This window comes from Bombina bombina, chromosome 8 (assembly GCF_027579735.1).
Source record: "Bombina bombina isolate aBomBom1 chromosome 8, aBomBom1.pri, whole genome shotgun sequence".
NCBI lineage: Eukaryota > Metazoa > Chordata > Amphibia > Anura > Bombinatoridae > Bombina > Bombina bombina.
In genome coordinates, this window is record NC_069506.1 from 171,667,950 (window position 1) to 171,687,024 (window position 19,075).

Sequence of the window (19,075 nt, forward strand, 5' to 3'; positions counted from 1 at the left end):
TTGGACCTTAAATACCCATATAATTAACCCATGTACCTCTTTGCTAATCCGGCCCATGTTTATCCCCACACGGGCCCCCCTTTTTAATTATTTCCCTGTTTTATTATACAGGCCCCTCAGACCTTAACCCATATCCCCTCTGTGCCCCCTGCAATCACCCCGACACCCCCCCTGCATCTGCTCCTCATCCCCCGGTGAACATCCCCTCTGCCCCATCATCACACCGTCACACTACTTGTCCGCCGCCTCTCTTCTTACCTGCCTCCGGCGTCTCCTTCCACTGCAACCTCCTCGTCGGCTGGCTCCACCTGGTCCTCCCACCGGATCCTGTAGTCCCGCCATCCACTCCTCGATCCGTTGCCGCCTCTCATCCTTCTCCAGCTGACTTCCTCACTCCAATGACCCCGGCCACCGCCGCCGTTTCCGTTGCCGCGGGTCCGGTCACTGCAGGCGACATTCTCCTCAAACTTCTTCTCAAGCATGGCCCTTGCGTCCTGGGCCTGCCGCCGACTTCTGGACTGAGCCACTCTGGTGGTCTGGCCCTCCTGGCAGGCCTCCCTCCAGAAGGCCGTGATGTCCTGCCTCTCAGACAGCATCTCCGCTCTCCAGTGGCGCCAAGCCCACTGTCCTCAACTGATCCCTCACCCAGTCTGCGCCTCTGGCATTAGCCAAGGCTGTCACAGACTCGATCAGGTCCTGCAGAGATGCCATTCTCATACAAGGTACGTGACAGAAACTCCAGCTTCTTCCCCCACGGACCTTTGTAGGATAATTTTGGCGCTCTTTTGGACCACTCCCCCTTCCTATATACCCGATCCCAGCTCTCCACCCACTCAGCTCCATTGGTCCCTAGGTAGGGGGTCACATGCCCCTCCGACGTATCTGCTCCTCCAGGGCTTCTTTTATGCATACCTCTTATTATTGGTAAGAGTATATGTCACATATCACCTATAACCCATTCATCAATCCCTTGGTTGCAGCAGAGTTTAGTTTGTGTATCCATCTACACTCTTTTTGCAGCAAAATTTTATTAATGTTACCTCTTCTGCCTTTCAATTTAATTTGTTCAATTGCAGAAAACTGAATGTCATACTTGTTATCGGCATGTTGTGTCACCCATATGCTCCAGGACTCTAGTTCTCAGTTCCCTAGATGTTTCACCTATATAGATCATATTACATTTGCACATAGCCACATATATGACCATTTTGGACAACCAGTTAAGAAAGGATTTGATTTCATATTTTTTATGCGTGCTTGGGTGTGTAAAGAATTTTGTAGGTCTCACTTTCCTACAGGCTTTACAATGACCACACTCGTAAAATCCTTTAGTTTCCTTTAGCCAGGTTCTAGGTTTTGGAACACAAAAGTGACTATTAGTGAGGATATCTTTGAGATTTTGTGATCTCCTATTTGTTATCAATGGATTCTCAGTGATCACTTCCAACAAGTCTGGGTCATCTTTAAGCACATGCCAGTGTTTTTTTTAAAGATCTGGCAGACTTTATGGTTGTTCTCATCATATGTGCCTATAATTCTAATCGCTTGTTTTTGTTCTTGTTTGTTTTCCTCACCAATTTTTAGACATTGGTTAGGATACCCTATTTCTCTAAAACTTTTCCTTAAAGGGGCACTCAAGTCAAAATTAAACTTTCATTATTCAGATAGAGCAGGCAATTTTAAACAACTTTCCAATTTACTTCCATTAACAAAATGTGCACAGTCTTTTTATATTTACACTTTTTGAGTCACCAGCTCCCACTGAGCATGTGCAAGAATTCACAGCATATATGTATATGCATTTGTGATTGGCTGATGACTGTCACATGATACAGGGGGAGTGGAAATAGACAAATTTGCAATTTATTTAAAACAAATCCACTACTCATTTGAAATTCAGACTAAGTGCTATTGCATTGACTTCTTATAATGCATTTGTTGATTATGCAAATCTACTGTATTGGTCTGTACTGGTCCTTTAATAAAGTGTGGCATATACATATGTTATTCTTTATCATGAAAAAATGTATATACAGTATATATATATATATATATATATATATATATATATATATTTATATATATGTATATGTATTAAGTATGAAAATAGGCATCATCTTTGGTCACACTTTCATGCTAGTGTGAAAACATCATGAATACAATAACACAATGTGTACTGCAATTATTTTTAAATGGCCAAATTCCCCCTCCACATAATAATAATAATGTGTTATTAGTATTATAATTATTATTACTGTTTAGTGTTGCCAAATCCTGTAGCTCTGGACCACCTATCTTATTTGGGGGCGCCAATCCAGATAGAAGCCTGTTAAGAATCGATATGTAGCAGGGTTTGTCTGCAACCTGCACTTCCAGTTTTCAGAATTGGAAAACCTAACATTTTCAGTGTTAAATATAATGCAAAGGTTTTTACTTATATAATAATTTAAAAGTATATCTGAAATACTCTTTTGTTTTCTCTTTCATCTTAGAACCATCCACAGTCAGCAGTTTAAATGTAACCGGATATACAGATATCAGTGTGGAACTATTATGGACCAATCCTAATGAGACAAATTCATCAACATATAAATACAATATTCTTGCATCAACTAGTAACATATATGTGTTCAACCAAACAACAGAGGCCAATGCCACTCATTATAATGTGACTGGGTTAAACCCTGGGGTGAACTATCATTTCCAGGTTTTTACCGTTTCAGCAAGTGATGTCTCCAGCAAAGACAGTGCAAACACAAGTCAAACTACACGTAAGTTTAGCTTTTTATCCTTTTTGCTTTACTTAAATTTTTGCTAGATTCACAGCATTCATTTGACTGTCCTAGACTTATTTAAGGAGGAAAAAAGGGAAAAATAAAATTCTCTAATGTGTTACAGAATTTTATTATTGTACTATTGCTTGCATGTATCTATGTTTAACCCCTGAAAAGTTAAACCCATAGGTAAAGTAAGCTTCAAAGCAGCACTGTACTACTGGTACCTAGCTGAACACATCTGATGAGCCAATGACAAGAGGCATATGTGTGCAGCCACCAATCACCAGCCAGCTCTCAGTAGTGCGTTGCTGCTTCTGAGCATACCTAGATATGATTTTTTAACATTGGATACAAAATGAATGTAGTAAATTTGATAATAGGAGCAAATTTAAAAGTCTCTTAATATTGAATGTGATTATCTGGATCAAAATGATTTTGTGTGTATGAATATAAAGCTTTTCCTTAAAACTCTGTTGATTTGTAAATACAAAAAATCTGAGTAGGTTTTAACCAGGTAACTTGTAATCTTTTAAAATGATTGATTTTAACTTTAGCCACAATTGAATTATATGCAAGAATGTAAATTTAGCAGTGGTGTTAATACTGATATCGTAATATAAACTGTGACAAAATGAAAATAACAAATATGCAACATTATTATGTAATGACATATATATTCACCATTTTGCAGATCTGGATATGTTTTGTAAAAAAATCTATTTTTCTAATTTAATTTATTAAATATTATTTTTAAAGCAATTTCCTTCTATGTTCTAAACTGATTGTTTGCAATACTCTCAATATGCACAGCAACCCTGTTTGGTCAAATTGTGAATTAGATGAATTCCTAACAGGAGAGGTTATTGGGTCTCACATCACCAGAATTGTCATTTTTATTAGAGATTTACCCAAAAACATTTATGAGTGACAATCAAGATTTAGACATTTTCAGATTTGTGATAAATTTGATTCCCCAAATGATATGAGTGGCTGCAAGAAAAGATCCTGATGACCTAAAAAAAGATTTCAATGATTTTATGCTCTGCACTGTTTTACATAGAAAGAAAAAAACAAGTGACGCGCTAACTGCGCAAGCGATATCGTCTTTTTGCCATTAAAACGGAAAGAGTGCTATATTATAAGTTAAAAGTAAACATGACCAAGAGAGCGCAATCGCATTTTACACTCGTTAGTGTGATTGAAAACCTCACTTATAGGCTAGTGCCTTTAAAAAGTTGCACATAACACAACATTGACAATTAGTTACACTCATATAAACACTATCTGATAACAATTATTCACATACATACATATATATATATATATATATATATATATATAAAGTTATAAGGGTTACAAAATATATCGTACATATATGGTTCATGTATATGTTTTCCCCAGGGTCTTTTTAGCTATTTTTATTGACCACCCGGCTAAAATTTTAGCCAATATTAAGCTAAAATGAGATAATATTAAAAATGTTCAAGTTTTTTGCACAAATGATCATTAAATAAATTTACGTTAAATTATGTAATTAATTTGTGCTTTAGATAGCTGAAAATGATATAATATTAAAAAATATTACACTGCCCTCACCATGGCTACTTTATAATGCCACCTGGCTGGCAACATTTTCTGTGGAGAACACTGTAGTATATATCAAGGTGTTTAACTGCAAAGGGCTATAATCTATATTGTATATACATACATATACATGTCTAACTATGTGTAGGTATGCATATATGTGTGTGTATATATGTATTTATTTTACTGTATATTTTCTGTACATATTTAACATTCTAATGTTCTTCATATACAGATTTTTCTTTATTTTAAAAATATATTATATACAGTATATCTGTATATGCCTAAACCTGTATATTTATTCCTATAAATGTGTTCCTGACATATTAATAATAATTAAAAATGATTATAGATACTGTAAAAAATTATAAATAATCAATAGAATATATATATCATTTTTAATAATGATTTTTAAATATTTTATATTTAATATATCAAGAACGCGCTTTAAGATTATTAATTCTTCATGTGCGCTAACCCGACACCACGTTAGAACTAAAGCACAAAATATGAATCGTGTTACACATATTTTACATTCCTATGTTCTTCACATAGAATTTGTTTACATTTTTGTTATTAAGTATATTTTTCCATATATATCTGATAATGTTAATGTAAAATAGATATCTATAGCTATATATACTGTGTATATATATATATATATATATATATATATATATATATATATATATATATATACAATAAAAATAGAATTTTCCTCTATATGAAGAACACTGAAATGTAAAATATTCATAACTCCTGTAAGCGCACAAGTGATGATTGTTATTTTTTTCTATTGCACCCTCCATTAAAGTCTTTGGGGAGAATAAGTTAACGCGGCTGCAATATCGCAAAGTACTTTGGTTAGTGCACGTTGGGTTTTACTTTCATCTTGTAATGCACACGCTACTTAATTTTTCAATAGGACAGACATATAAATACACATTCCATGATTTAAATGAGGTAACACTTTTCAGCAATTAAAGGAAAACTACTGTTGCACTCTGCCTCCTTGCTCTCTAATCTATAAGCAGAGACTCAAACTGTGTATATAACCTCAGACCCATGTAAGCAAATTGACAAAATTCTGATTATCCTAGCTTTGTGAAGGAATAATCTAGATTTTATTAAAGAGACAGAGACGAGTATTTTGCATAAGCCTTTTCCTTTACTGCTCAACTTTAAATATTAAACATAGAAAACACAGAAATGAATATGGTAACCAATGAAAAACAACCCTGGATGGTGTGATCTAATTCAGACCAATCAGGAAAATTAATTTTGCTATAAACTGTCCAAATAATATCCCAACTGCCTCTTTGAACTTTGGTGCTTGAGGAGAAAATATTATTGAAGCCTTCACAAATGAGTCCATAAACTAATACAAAAAAACATAAGTAAAAACCAGAAAAAATAAAGAAAAAAATTTGAAACACAGTTCATCCGAAGGAATTTGACAAGGAGGATGAAATCCTGTAGAACTTGTTGAAAACTCTTCATATAAAGCTTGAATCTGAAGATCTTCTTCTGAATTTTGCAGACGTTCAAAATCCTGAAGGAGAGGGACCAGGAGCTGAAATAAATATAAATAAATTATTTATCCAATATAAATAAATACAAATACCAATAGGGTAGCGAAAAGGGGAGGGAAAATACTAATCTCTGTCTCGTTAATAAAATCTAGATTATTCCTTCACAAAGCTATGATAATCTGAATTTTATTACAAGGACAGACTCCTATTTTGCAAGTTTAAAGCTAGAAATAAAACTTATTCTAATAAACATTGAGGCAAAGAATTGATGGGTTTAAAATAAAATTGTCTAAAAACTGAATCAGAAGACCAGTCAGCGGCATTCAAAATTTCCTGAAGAGAAGCAGGGAAAAAAATAAATTAACATCCCAAAAGGAAGAATACTTAGCTGAAGGAGGTCTTTTAATTTTAATCGATTTAATAAGTCTAGAAATTGATATATGTTATCCAATAGGCATGTTATTAATAAATTCATGACCCGCAGATATAGCTAATCTATAAATGTTAATAGATCTATAAGCTAAACCTGCATAAAATTGAGAAGTTAAAAAAAACATTTATAATTTCATTTAAAGGAGCTGAAAAGGGATCCAAATGTTTTTGACAGAACAAGCTAGACCATGTGGACCAAGATGATAAATAACATTTTTTTTTTCCTGGGGCCCAAGCGTCTTGTAATAATGATTTAGCTGAAGAAGAAAGTCCTTCAGAAGCCCAGGATCCCCTGAAATTGTCCATGCAATAAGTTGAAGAGAACCTTGAAGAACTAGGTCGTGAAAACCTCCATTTGGATCTAATAGAAGGTGAGGAACGAGAGGAAGAAGGACCGGGAAGTGGATTGACATTTCCAGAAGAGATGGGTACCAGGATTGAGTTGGCCGAAATTTTGTTCCTCCTGATGACATTCAAAACTCGAGGAATCATTGAAAATGGAGGAAAGGCATACCCTCCCTGAAGGGGCCATGTCTGAAGAAATGCATCTACTGCTAACGCTTCTGGATCCGGACGCCAACAGAAGAAAGGAAGAATCTGATAATTCAGACGAGATGCAAACAAATCTATTGAGAAAGGACCTCTGACAAATTGTAAACTTTGAAAAATATCTGGATGTAATTTCCAATCGATGAGTCTGATATATACAGAGAACCCCAATCTGCAGCTGTATTGGAGAGACCCAGAATTTATTCTGCTTTAATAGATATGATGTTCTGGAGACATTGATGTACAAAATTCTTCGTTATAGCTGATAATTGTTTGGATTGAGTTCCACTCAAACGATTCAGATAACGAACTGCTGAGATATTTTCCATCCGTAAAAGAATGGAAATGGGAGAATTTTGTTTGACAAAACTCTTAATTGCAAATGAACCTGCAATCAATTTGAGACAATTTATATGCAACTTGCGTTCCGAAATTTACCATTTGCCTCCTGTTATTTGAGAACCACATCTGGCACCCCAACCTGAATTGCTTGCATCCGATTCTATTATAACATCTGGAGCTTTCCCAAATATAGCTTTGCCATTCCAAGCTTCTATATTGGAAAGCCACCAGATAAATTTGATCCTGGCCTCTTCTGACAAAGAAATCTTGTGCGAATAAGAGAAACCCTTCCTTAAATAAAATATTTTTAATCTCTGCAATGCTCTGTAATGTAATGGAGCCGGAAAAATAGCTTGAATTGAAGCTGAAAGAAGACCTACAATTCTTGCAAGAGACCTGATTGGAAAAAACCTTTTCTTTAATAAATTAGAAATTTCTAATTGTAATTGTTTGCTTCCTCCAAGGGAAGACTCAAAGTTGATAAAGATGTATCTATCAGAAAACCTAGAAAAATCATTTTATGGGAAGGAATTATTTTTTGTAATTGATTAGAAAACCTAGGTTCTTTAAGATATCCAGGGTTAATTCCAAATGAGAAAGAAGAAGAGAAGGATCTTGATTCATAAGAAGAATGTCGTCCAAATAAATAATTAGACAAATTCCTCTGAGTCTTAGCCAAGCTACTACAGGTTTCAGAATTTTTGTGAAAACCCAAGGAGCTTAAGAAAGACCAAAAGGGAGACAAGTAAACAGCCAAATCAGATTTTTCCAGATAAAACTGAGAAAATTGCGATGTGAAGGATGAATAGGAATTGTCAGATAAGCGTCTGTTAGATCCAGTCTTACTAACCAGTCTTTGTCCATAAGACAATCCCTCAGAAGATGAATTCCCTCCATCTTGAAATGATTGTAAGATAGGAAGGCATTCAGATTCCTCAGATTTATCACTGGATGTAGAGATTCTTCTTTCTTTCTCACAGAAAACATGTTGCTGAAAATCGAATTTTCGTTGTTTGGAGCTATTTCTATAGCTTGTTTTAAAAGAAGATTTTTTATTTCTTGGTCTAAAAGATTCGAGTCTGCTTTTGAAAATACAATTGGATTTGGAGGAAGATATTGGAAAGGAGGGGATATGAAATCTAGGAGGAGACCTGAAACAGTCTGAAGAACCCAAACGTCTGAAGTTATACAGCTCCAATTTTTTATAAAAAGGGATAATCTTCCTCCAACTTGTGTTGAGTGGAGAAAAAGAGCTTACCTGAGAAAGGTCTTGGACGGGATCTTGCTCTGGAGAATCTTGGGTTCCAAGAACAGGCTCTTGAAGGGAAGAAGTTTGTGATGGACTGAGTTGATGGAGGGAAGGATTAATATTGAGGTCTATTGGAGAAGTATGGAGGACCAGGAAAAAGGCCTCTTCCTTTCCCGGCCCAGTCAAAAACACGGTTAGGTGTAGGGTAAAAAATATTTTTTTAAGTGGTTTTTACTTTAGTCAACACATTGAAGGTATTTACATATGAATTTAATTATTTTAAACCTAGGTTACCAAACAAGAGACCCTCAGCATGAGGACCCATCTCTGTAGGAGCAAAGTCGGAGATTTTATGGTAAAGTTTTCGCAAAATATTTTGTCTACGCTGAGTAGACAAGGCCGTATTGGTGTCATTAATTAGATAAATAGATCTTTGAATCCATTGTCTCATTACATAAGGATCTAACAAAGATTTGTTAACAATAGCTTCCTCAGTCAGCTCCAACATTTTAGTAATAGGACCTAAAGTGTCCAGATATTTATCCTGACAAGCTTTCAAAAATTTATCAGGTCCTCTTCTGATATTAAAATTTTTTGAACTTACAAATTTCACAATATTTGCGTCCACTTCTGGCGTGACAGAAGTTTTATGAGGCAAGTCTGGTCTAGGACATTCAGCTCTTAAAGTGGACCTGGCTTTTGATTTCTTAATAGATTTTTTTAAATTTCTTCTTTTTAGGGACATAATCCGAAGAAAAACTATCAGAAAATTCTTGTGTAAAAACAGATTGCCAAGAATAATTATCATTATTTGAATTGGAGTCCGAAAACTCAGATGTAGAAACTAGGCCTACTTTCCTCTTGGCTGCTTTTTTAATAGGAGCTGCATCTTCAGAATCTGATTCTGAAGAGATAATTTGATTTTTTGTAATAGGAGAATTAACTCTGTTGTCTGGGTTTATCAGACTAAAAGCTCCTTTATTAAACTTCTTTTTCAATAAAATATTTTTATATTTTTTTGGATAAATGTTTTCTTTTTTGCTTAACTTTTCTAGGAGAATTAGCATTCTCATTGACAGATTTTGATGCTGTCTTAAAATGACTTCTATAGTCTCTAATAGAGTTATCAAATCCATCTGTAACAGATTCCTCAGATAAGGAATATGACTCATCTGTATAGATTTTTAATTACAAATAATATACAATACAAATGTAAAATTTATATGAGGGTATATAACTATGTATAGTATATAACTAAATAATGCCCCAATACAAGTATTAGTAAAACGAAACTTAGTTAGATAAAATAAAGTAATGCAATATCAGATATAAACAGTAAAAAATGATTTGTGTTTAAATGAAACTGTCAACAAATATCAGAGTACAAACTTTAAGAACAATGTTGCTAAAAATCTGAGAACTAAAAGCAAATTCTCCAGATATCGCAACAGTTCAGTGAGGTAAGGGCGGACCGTCAGTCAGAGGTGGGAAAACAGACGACGGCTCAGAGAGAAGATGGATGCGTCACAGGAGGGGCATGTCTAAGACGCAACAGGAAAGAAAATGGATGCCTGAACCAGAATACAGCAGTGTCGCTGTCAAGAAGCAAAGGATAGATACAGAGAAGTAATAAAAGCTCTAACCTAATGGTGAAAATAGGAACAAAACCCGGAAAGCACAAGAAGGTATATAACGATATAAAAAATGAAAATAAAAGTTATAATAAAACGGAAAAAGAAAATAAACTAAGCCAGAATAACAAAATACAAAACATCACTATAATAATAAAAAGAAATCAAAATAAAAGATAATAAAACGATAACAGAAGATAACTGCCTAAATGAAATAAAAGAAAAAATTAATACGAATAAAATAAAAGTAAAAGAAAAAAACAAAAGAAGTTAAAATAAAATAATGAATAAAACTTACAATAAATATAATAATATAAATTGAAACTCAAGGGAATAAAAATTTTATTCAAACAGATTTTAAATAAAGATATTTTGAAACACTGCAAAATACTTATCTTTGAGAGCAGCAAAGTGAAAAGAGGCAGTTGGGATACTATTTGGACAGTTAATAGCAAAGTTAACTTTTCTGATTGGTCGGAATTAGATCACACCATCCAGGGTTGTTTTTCATTGGTTACCATATTCATTTCTGTGTTTTCTATGTTAAATATTTAAAGTGTTTATTCTTACTTTGAATAGCTGTTGAGCAGTAAAGGGAAAGGCTTATGCAAAATAGGAGTCTCTGTCCTTGTAATAAAATCTAGAAAACAAGTAATCTTTTTGGCATACTCTTAAAACCAATTTACAGATGTATGATGTACAGATGCTAAACTTTATAACAGCTTCAGTTTCCATTAATAACAATACAAATAACCCCAAATACCGTGATTATCTATGCTGAACATTTTAACAGCATTTTAAGCATGGGAGCTCCCTTATAAGGCTATATGGACAATCTGTGAATCAACAATGATACATTGTAATTCTTAATATGGCTATCTGTTAGGACTTCTTTTCTCTTTTTGATTATAAAAATAATATAATGTGAATATTATGTTATGGAATCGTAAATGAAGGTATAAGTGAAATTTACTCCTAATCAAATAAAATTGCTGTTGAAATTGTCAAGTGCTAGATAAGTCTCGGATAAAGGTTAAATCATTTTAACCCTACAAGTGTCTTTCTTATTTTGTATCCATAAATATAATAATCCCAGTGCACCATTACATGCCGCCCTCTACACTAGAATGTACCTATACAGTTTCTGTATAATACTTACAGGCCCTATCCTAAAGGCCCTAAATCTTTAATAAAATAAATCTAAATATACATGCACATCTATTGCAGCTGAGTTGGTCACAGGTGAGGGTGGAGTACACAAAACAAATCTATACCACTATGTTAGAGTTTTTGAACAACATACTCTGAGATGATCATTTTCTTGTAGAAACTACGAAACTGCTGAAAGTTAAATAAACATGAGGGAAGAATTACACCTGACAAAGTGCTAGAATACGAGTGACATGCTAACAGTTGCGCCCGAGTGAAAAGGGATTTATTGCACCTTTTTGCACATCAGTAGTGTGCGTATTACAAGTTAAAAGTAAATGCATTCATTGGAGTGCAGTTGAATTTAACGTGCATCAGGATAGTGTGACTTCAGAGCTCTAGCTAACTGTTACGCTTGACTAAAAATTTGCACAAAAACATCAAAAATACATTGCACAGTACAATTACAATCATAATAAGACTGTCTAATAAAAATTATTTTAAGAAAATTGCAAAAAAAGTGATGACTCAAAGATTTAAGGTCTCAGGTGTTAGAAAAAAATGCATGCAAATAGCTTTGACACAGAGATACAGACTTATCCATGTATATTTTTATTTACAGTCATATTTACAGATATAAACATATAAATACATATGTATACATATAGGGGCTGAATTATCAATCTCCGAATGGAGATTGATGCCCCTGTTTCCGCGCGAGCCGTCAGGCTCGCCGGAAACAACAGTTATGAAGCAGCGGTCTAAAGAGTCAGACCACTGCTACATAACTTGTTTTCCTTCTCTGAGGCTGCGGACATTAATTCGCCCAATCCTATACGATCGGGCTGATTGACACCCCCCTGCTAGCGGCCACTTGGTAGCGAATCTGCAGGGGGCGGCATTGCACAAGCAGTTCACAAAAACTGCTTGTGCAATGATAAATGCAGACAGCGTATGCTGTCGACATTTATCGATGTGCGGCGGACATGATACGCTACATTGTATCATGTCTGCTCGCACTTTCATAAATCTACCCCATAGAGGCATATATTTAAGTGCACTGGAGCCCTTTGCAGTCAAGTTGCTGAAAACATGAAAAATCAAATGTATGCAATATTCATATTTAATAAGGTGTTTGACTGTGTTTGTACTGTAAATGTTTCACAGTATAATGTTCTTCACATAGGGGAATATGTTGTAAGTATTTATAAATATATATTCCTATATATATATATATGTATGTATCTATACCGATTTATAATTGTGTGTGTATATATATATATATATATAGTTATAGATTATATTTTACCTAAAAAATCACACACATACACACACATATATGTGTGTGTGTGTGTGTGTGTGTATGTGTGTGATTTTTTTGTAAAATATATATATATATATATATATAAAACTATATATATATATATATATCTATATATATATATTTATTTGTATATATTATTTTTTACAGTGTATGTGTGTGTGTGTATATATATATATATATATATATATATATTTAAGAATAAATAGAACATATTATTTTATGTGAATGTGTAATATTAATATTTTATGTCGGGATAGTGCACTTGAGTAAACAAGATTAGTTTTATGTGTGAGTAAGGTTTTTTTTTCACATGGGGGAATTACTTTAATGTGGTTGTGATATTCAAAGTTTGGCTTTTTGTGTGTGTCAGGTTAACGCATAGTGTTTAGTATATGCATATACTGTACAGTTAAATTTCTTAGAAAGAACACATTTTTATAGCTTAACTTTTACAGGACTTGTTTGTTTTTTTTGTTCCCTTTTGAATTGAGCTTGTGTAGGCTTGTCGTAGAGCTATGTGAGACATCCCTATCATCCAGTGTGCATAATATGACAGCATTATCAGAGCACAAACAGGGTTTTTCCTGGTTGTTTACATTTACACAGTTGTTACTTTACATCTTTTGTACAAACATTGTTAATAGTTTTTTGCTCTTTCATAAGTAAATCACAATTTTCTTTTTTAGTTCAATATCCAATGCCCTTCAGAATTGTTACAAAAAGAAATCAGATGTGATCATTTGTTTTTCTTGTATTTTTAGGTCCTTCCACTGTAAGCAAAGTGAATGTAACTGCAAGAACGACAACCACCATCTCTTTATCATGGGCAGTTCCCAATGACATAAATACAGCAACCTATGTCTATAACATAACTGTGAATAATGGCAGCTCTTCCTGGGAGATTTCTACAAAGGACAACAAAACACAGATTACATCACTATTGCCTGGTGTAAACTACGCATTCAAGATCTATACTGTCACTTCTGATGATGTGACAAGCATGGATTTTGTTTCCATCAGGGCAACAACAGGTAGGTTTATCTATATAGATTTACCTTGGTGTGCAAACAAACTTTTTTTTGCACTTTTCATATCTCTGTACTTCCTATTTGTGGTCAATAAATGCTTTACGACTACCAAAATTCAGTTACCTACTATCCTATCTAATCCTCCCTGTGCCCTTCTTTCCTTCCTCCCTGAGCCCTTCTTTCCTTCCTCCCTGTGTCCTTCTTTCCTTCCTCCTTGAGCCATTCTTTACCTTCCTCCCTGTGCCCTTCTTTCCTTCCTCCCTGAGCCCTTCTTTCCTTCCTCCCTGTGACCTTCTTTCCTTCCTCCTTGAGCCATTCTTTACTTCCTCCCTAAGCCCTTCTTTCCTTCCTCTCTGAGCCCTTCTTTTTTTCTTCCCTGTGCCCTTCTTTCCTTCCTCCTTGAGCCATTCTTTACTTTCTCCCTGAGCCATTCTTTCCTTCCTCCCGGTGCCCTTCTTTCCTTCCTCCCTGTGCCCTTCGTTCCTTCCTCCTTGTGCCCTTCTTTCCTTCCTCCCTGTGCCCTTCTTTCTTTCCTCTGTGTGTCCTTCTTTACTTCCTCCCTGTGCACTTCTTTCTTTCCTCTGTGTGTCCTTCTTTACTTCCTCCCTGTGCCCTTCTTTACTTGCTCCCTGTGCCCTTTTTTCTTTCCTCCATGTGCCCTTCTTTCCTTTCTCCTTTTGTCCTTCTTTCCTTCCTCCCTTTGTCCTTCCTTCTCATTTTGACTGATAGCTATCAATATGTTTAAATCCCTTTTTTCTTCCTCCTGTATTTTCTTACATCATGAAATACAAATCACATTATTGTAAGATTGCACATAACAATCTAAATAGATATTTCTATATATATCTATATACCTATACCTGTAAATGTATTCATATATACACACACACATATATATAAATCTATCTATATATATATATATATATATATATACACAGTGTATATATATTAACATTATCAGATATATATAGATATATATTTTAAAAATACAAAAATATTTTTCTATGTTAAGAACATTTAAGTATAAATTATACTTAATGAGCTTTTTCAATATTTCATATTTAATAAATTCATAATGCACATTGATATAACTCATGTCAGGTTAGTGCACATGAAAAATGTGTGTACTCCTTTTAGCTTTGCGCACATAAGCCGACATGAGTATATTAATTCTTCATGTGCCCTAACCCAACATGAGTGCGTTATGTATTTATTAAATATCAAATATTGCAAAATATTAACAATTAATGTAAATAATTATTATAGAGTTACTCAAATATTCTAAAAAATCAATAGAATATATATTTATATTTAACTGTAACTATAATAATTATTAATAAATATTTCTAGTATTTTTTCAATATTTAATATTTACATAATGTGCCTTAAAGGGACAGTCAAGTCCAAAAAGAACTTTCATGATTTAAATAGGGAATGTAATTTTAAACAACTTTCCAATTTACTTTTATCACAAATGTTGCTTTGTTCTCTTGGTATTCTTAGTTGAAAGCTAAATCTAGGCGGTTCATGTGCTAATTTCTTAGAGCTTGAAGACTGCCTCTAATCTGAATGCATTTTGACCACTAGAGGGCATTAGTTCATGTGTTTCATATAGATAACATGGAGCTCATGCATGTGAAGTTACCATGGAGATAGCACTGATTGGCTAAAATGCAAGTCTGTCAAAAGAATTGAAATAATGGGTTAGTTTGCAGAGGCATAGATACAAGGTAATCACAGAGGTAAAAAGTGTATTTCTATATTATTGTTAGTTATGAAAAACTGGGGATTGGGTAATAAAGGGATTATCTTTCTTTTTAAACAACAAAATTCTGGTGTTGACTGTCCCTTTAAGATAACTAATTATTTGTGTGTGCTAACCCAACACTGCGTTAGACCTATAGCACTCAACCTTTAGCTCGTTATGCATATTTTACATTCCAATGTTCTTCACATAGAAAAGTGTTCTTTTTTATTTAATAGATTTGTGTAGACAAACAGTGTCTGATTTACTAAACCTTAGAAATCCTATGTCATTAGTTTATGGGAGTCAAAGGTTAGTGGTATACATACTGCCCAAGTTTGTACAAATATGCAGCCAGATTACGAGTTTTGCGTTATGGCTGGCTCGCTAATTACTTGCAAGTTATTTCCACCACTCACCTTTTAATAGCGCTGCTATTACAGGTTTGCAAAAAATGGCTTGTGCGGGCGATATGGTTGCTTTGAGCTCCATACTTCACCCAAATACAAGCAGTGTTTTAACGTGCTCGTGCACGATTTCCCCATAGACATCAATGGGGAGAGCCAGCTAAAAAAAAGGCTAACATCTGCAATCTCAGAGTGTAAAGCTCTGTAACACAGCCCCATTGCTGTCTAGGGGGGAAAAAAAAGTGTGTTTAAACCTAACACCCTAACATAAACACAGAGTCTAAACACCCCTAATCTGCCGCTCCTAACATCGCCGACACCTACATTACACTTATTAACCCCTAATCTGCCGCCCCCAATGTCGACGCCACCTACATAAATTTATTAACCCCTAATCTGCCACCCCCAATGTCGCCGCTGCCACTATACTAAAGTTATTAACCCCTAAACCTCTGGCCTCCCACATCACTAACACTAAATAAATATATTAACCCCTAACGTAACCCTATATCTAATCCTAACCCTAACGTAACCCTAACACCCCCTAACAAATATAATTAAAATAAATCTAAATAAAACCTACTATTAATAACTAACTAATTCCTATTTAAAACTAAATACATACTTACCTGTAAAATAAACCCTAAGATAGCTACAATAGAACTAATAATTACATTGTAGCTATCTTAGGTTTTATTTTTATTTCACAGCTGAGTTTGCATTTATTTTAACTAGGTAGAGTAGTTAGTAAATAGTTATTAACTATTTACTAGCTACCTAGTTAAAATAAATACAAAGTTACCTGTAAAATAAAACCTAACCTGAGTTACACTAACACCTAACATTACAATAAAATTAAATAAATTAAATTAACAAAATACATTGATCTAAATTACAAAAAATAATAAACACTAAATTACACACACACAAAAAAAGAAATTATCAAAAATAAAAATGAATTACTCCTAATCTAATAGCCATATAAAAATAAAAAAGCCCCCCCCCCCAATAAAAAAAACCCCTAAACTACACTAAACTGCCAATGGCCCTGAAATGGGCCTTTTTTTGCGGGGCATTACCCCAAAGAAATCAGCTCTTTTACCTGTAAAAAAAAATACAAACAACCCCCAACAGTAAAACCCACCACCCACACAACCAAACCCCTCAAATAAAATCCTATCTAAATAAACCTAAGCTCCTCATTGCCCTGAAAAGGGCATTTGGATGGGCATTGCCCTTAAAAGGGCATTTAGCTCTTTTACATTGCCCAAAACCCTACATTTTTTAAGTGGCGGCGACATTGCGTGATGGCCAAAAAAGTGTGTGGTACACCTATACCTACAAGACTCGTAATAGCAGCGGTAGGGAAAAAGCAGCGTTATACTCATAATGCAAAACTCGTAATCTGGCTGAGAGTTTCTTATTCACAGTTATCAGTGTCTCTTTTTCAAGTATAAAATGTGTTGACGTCAACAGCTGAAAAAACTGTCCAGTTTGTTTCTCTCATGTAGTTGCTATCACCTTGTAGTTATAGACAGATAACGTAATACTGCTCTTTTAAGTGTGAACCTTACCAATACTCGGTAGATGTGTAAAACAATTAGAAACACTCACTCACCATATTAAGTCTGTGTATATGGTTACCATAGAGATGTCCCTCTGCTGCTGCAGCTGTCTCTGCCTTATCAGTGTCAGCTTTTTTTCACTCTAACGGTTAATTCAATGTGAGCATTTGGCTTCAGCTGGATGCGGATATTGGCCCGGATATAATAATAATGTAATAGTAATAATGATCATTTCGAATCATTAATGTACTGAGTGATTGAACCACTTTAGTCAACGTAAACCCTATAACGAAACATGTGTCAAAGGATGTTATTTATACATATATATATATATATATACATATATATATATATATAGATTATAATCAATCCTAAAATTTTAGTGTATAATTGATACTAAAGTATATATAGGAATGCTATATCAGCATAAATTTAACATTGCTGATTAATTTATGTGATTTGCCAAAATGTGTAAAATTGTTGTGTCAACTAAAGTGTAACGATACTAAAATGTGAATAGATGCTGTGACAAACTAAGTATAACTGACCTGTGTGTATGAATACTGTGTCAAAATAAGTATAGCTAAGCTATGTGACTTGTTGAAGTATATGTAAATAAATAAATACTGTGTAACTTATTAAAGTATATCAGCTAGAATACGAGTTTTGAGTGCTATAGGGTTTCTAACGACTGCAACAAAAGCGTCGTTATTTCACCCCCTATAGCGCTGCCATTACAAGTTTTTAAAAAGCAGGCTTGTGCTGGCGATATGGATGCGTTGAGCTCTGTACCACACCAAAAACAAGCGTTGCTTTGACATGCTCGTGCACAATTTCCCCATAGACATCAATGGGGAGAGCGGGCTAAAAAAAAGCTAACACCTGCGATCACGGAATGAAAAGCTCCGTAACGCAGCCCCATTGATGTCTATGGGGGAAAAAAAAGTATCGTTAAAACCTAACATAAACTCCACGTCTAAACACCCCTAATCTGCCGCCCCCAACATCGTCGCCACCTACATAATACTATTAACCCCTAATCTGCCGCTCCCGATATCGCCGCCACCTACATACAGTTATCAACCCCCAATCTGCCGCTCCCAACATTGCCGCCACCTACATACAGTTATTAACCCCTAATCTGCCACCCCCAACATCGCCACCACCTACATACAGTTATTAACCCCTAATCTGCCACCCCCAACATCGCTGCCACCTACATACAGTTATTAACCCCTAATCTGCCGGCCCCAACATCGCTGCCACCTACATACAGTTATTAACCCCTAATTTGCCGCTCCCAATATCGCCGCCTAAATAAAACTATTAACCCCTAAGCTGCTGCTCCTGATGTCGCCGCCACTATACTAAAGTTATTAACCCCTATTCCGCCGCTCCCCGACATCTAAACTAAATAAAGTTATTATGCATACGAAGAGAGGAGCGCTCTACCAGGAACGAACAACAACTCATCAGCTAGTTCTTGGGCGATTTACCACCCGGAAGTAGCCTCCTTTAGACCAGTGTGCTTTTCACAGAAGAAAACTTTCCTGAAGTATATCAGTCTGATCCCGCCAATTAAGGTCAGTCCAGCCCCGAAATACAAGGCAATTATCCTCTGAACAAGGAACATGACAACCCCAGATGATTGTTTCGGCCTCCTATGGGCCTCATCAGTGAGGTGCAGCCACATTCCTCTAAGCTCACTGAGCAAGGAGTCCACGTCTGGTTTCCCCCATCACCCATAGGGAGACTTCCCCAG

General features: G+C 35.0%; 1 protein-coding gene across 1 annotated transcript in view; it reads left to right on the forward strand.

The window, feature by feature from the left end:
* PTPRH (protein tyrosine phosphatase receptor type H) overlaps nucleotides 1-19,075 on the forward strand; it is a 317,187-nt gene that overhangs the window by 159,283 nt on the left and 138,829 nt on the right. Inside the window, exons 3-4 of the mRNA XM_053690705.1 lie at nucleotides 2,493-2,771; nucleotides 13,331-13,600. Coding sequence (XP_053546680.1) covers nucleotides 2,493-2,771; nucleotides 13,331-13,600 — 549 coding nt within the window. The remainder of the gene's footprint in view (nucleotides 1-2,492; nucleotides 2,772-13,330; nucleotides 13,601-19,075) is intronic.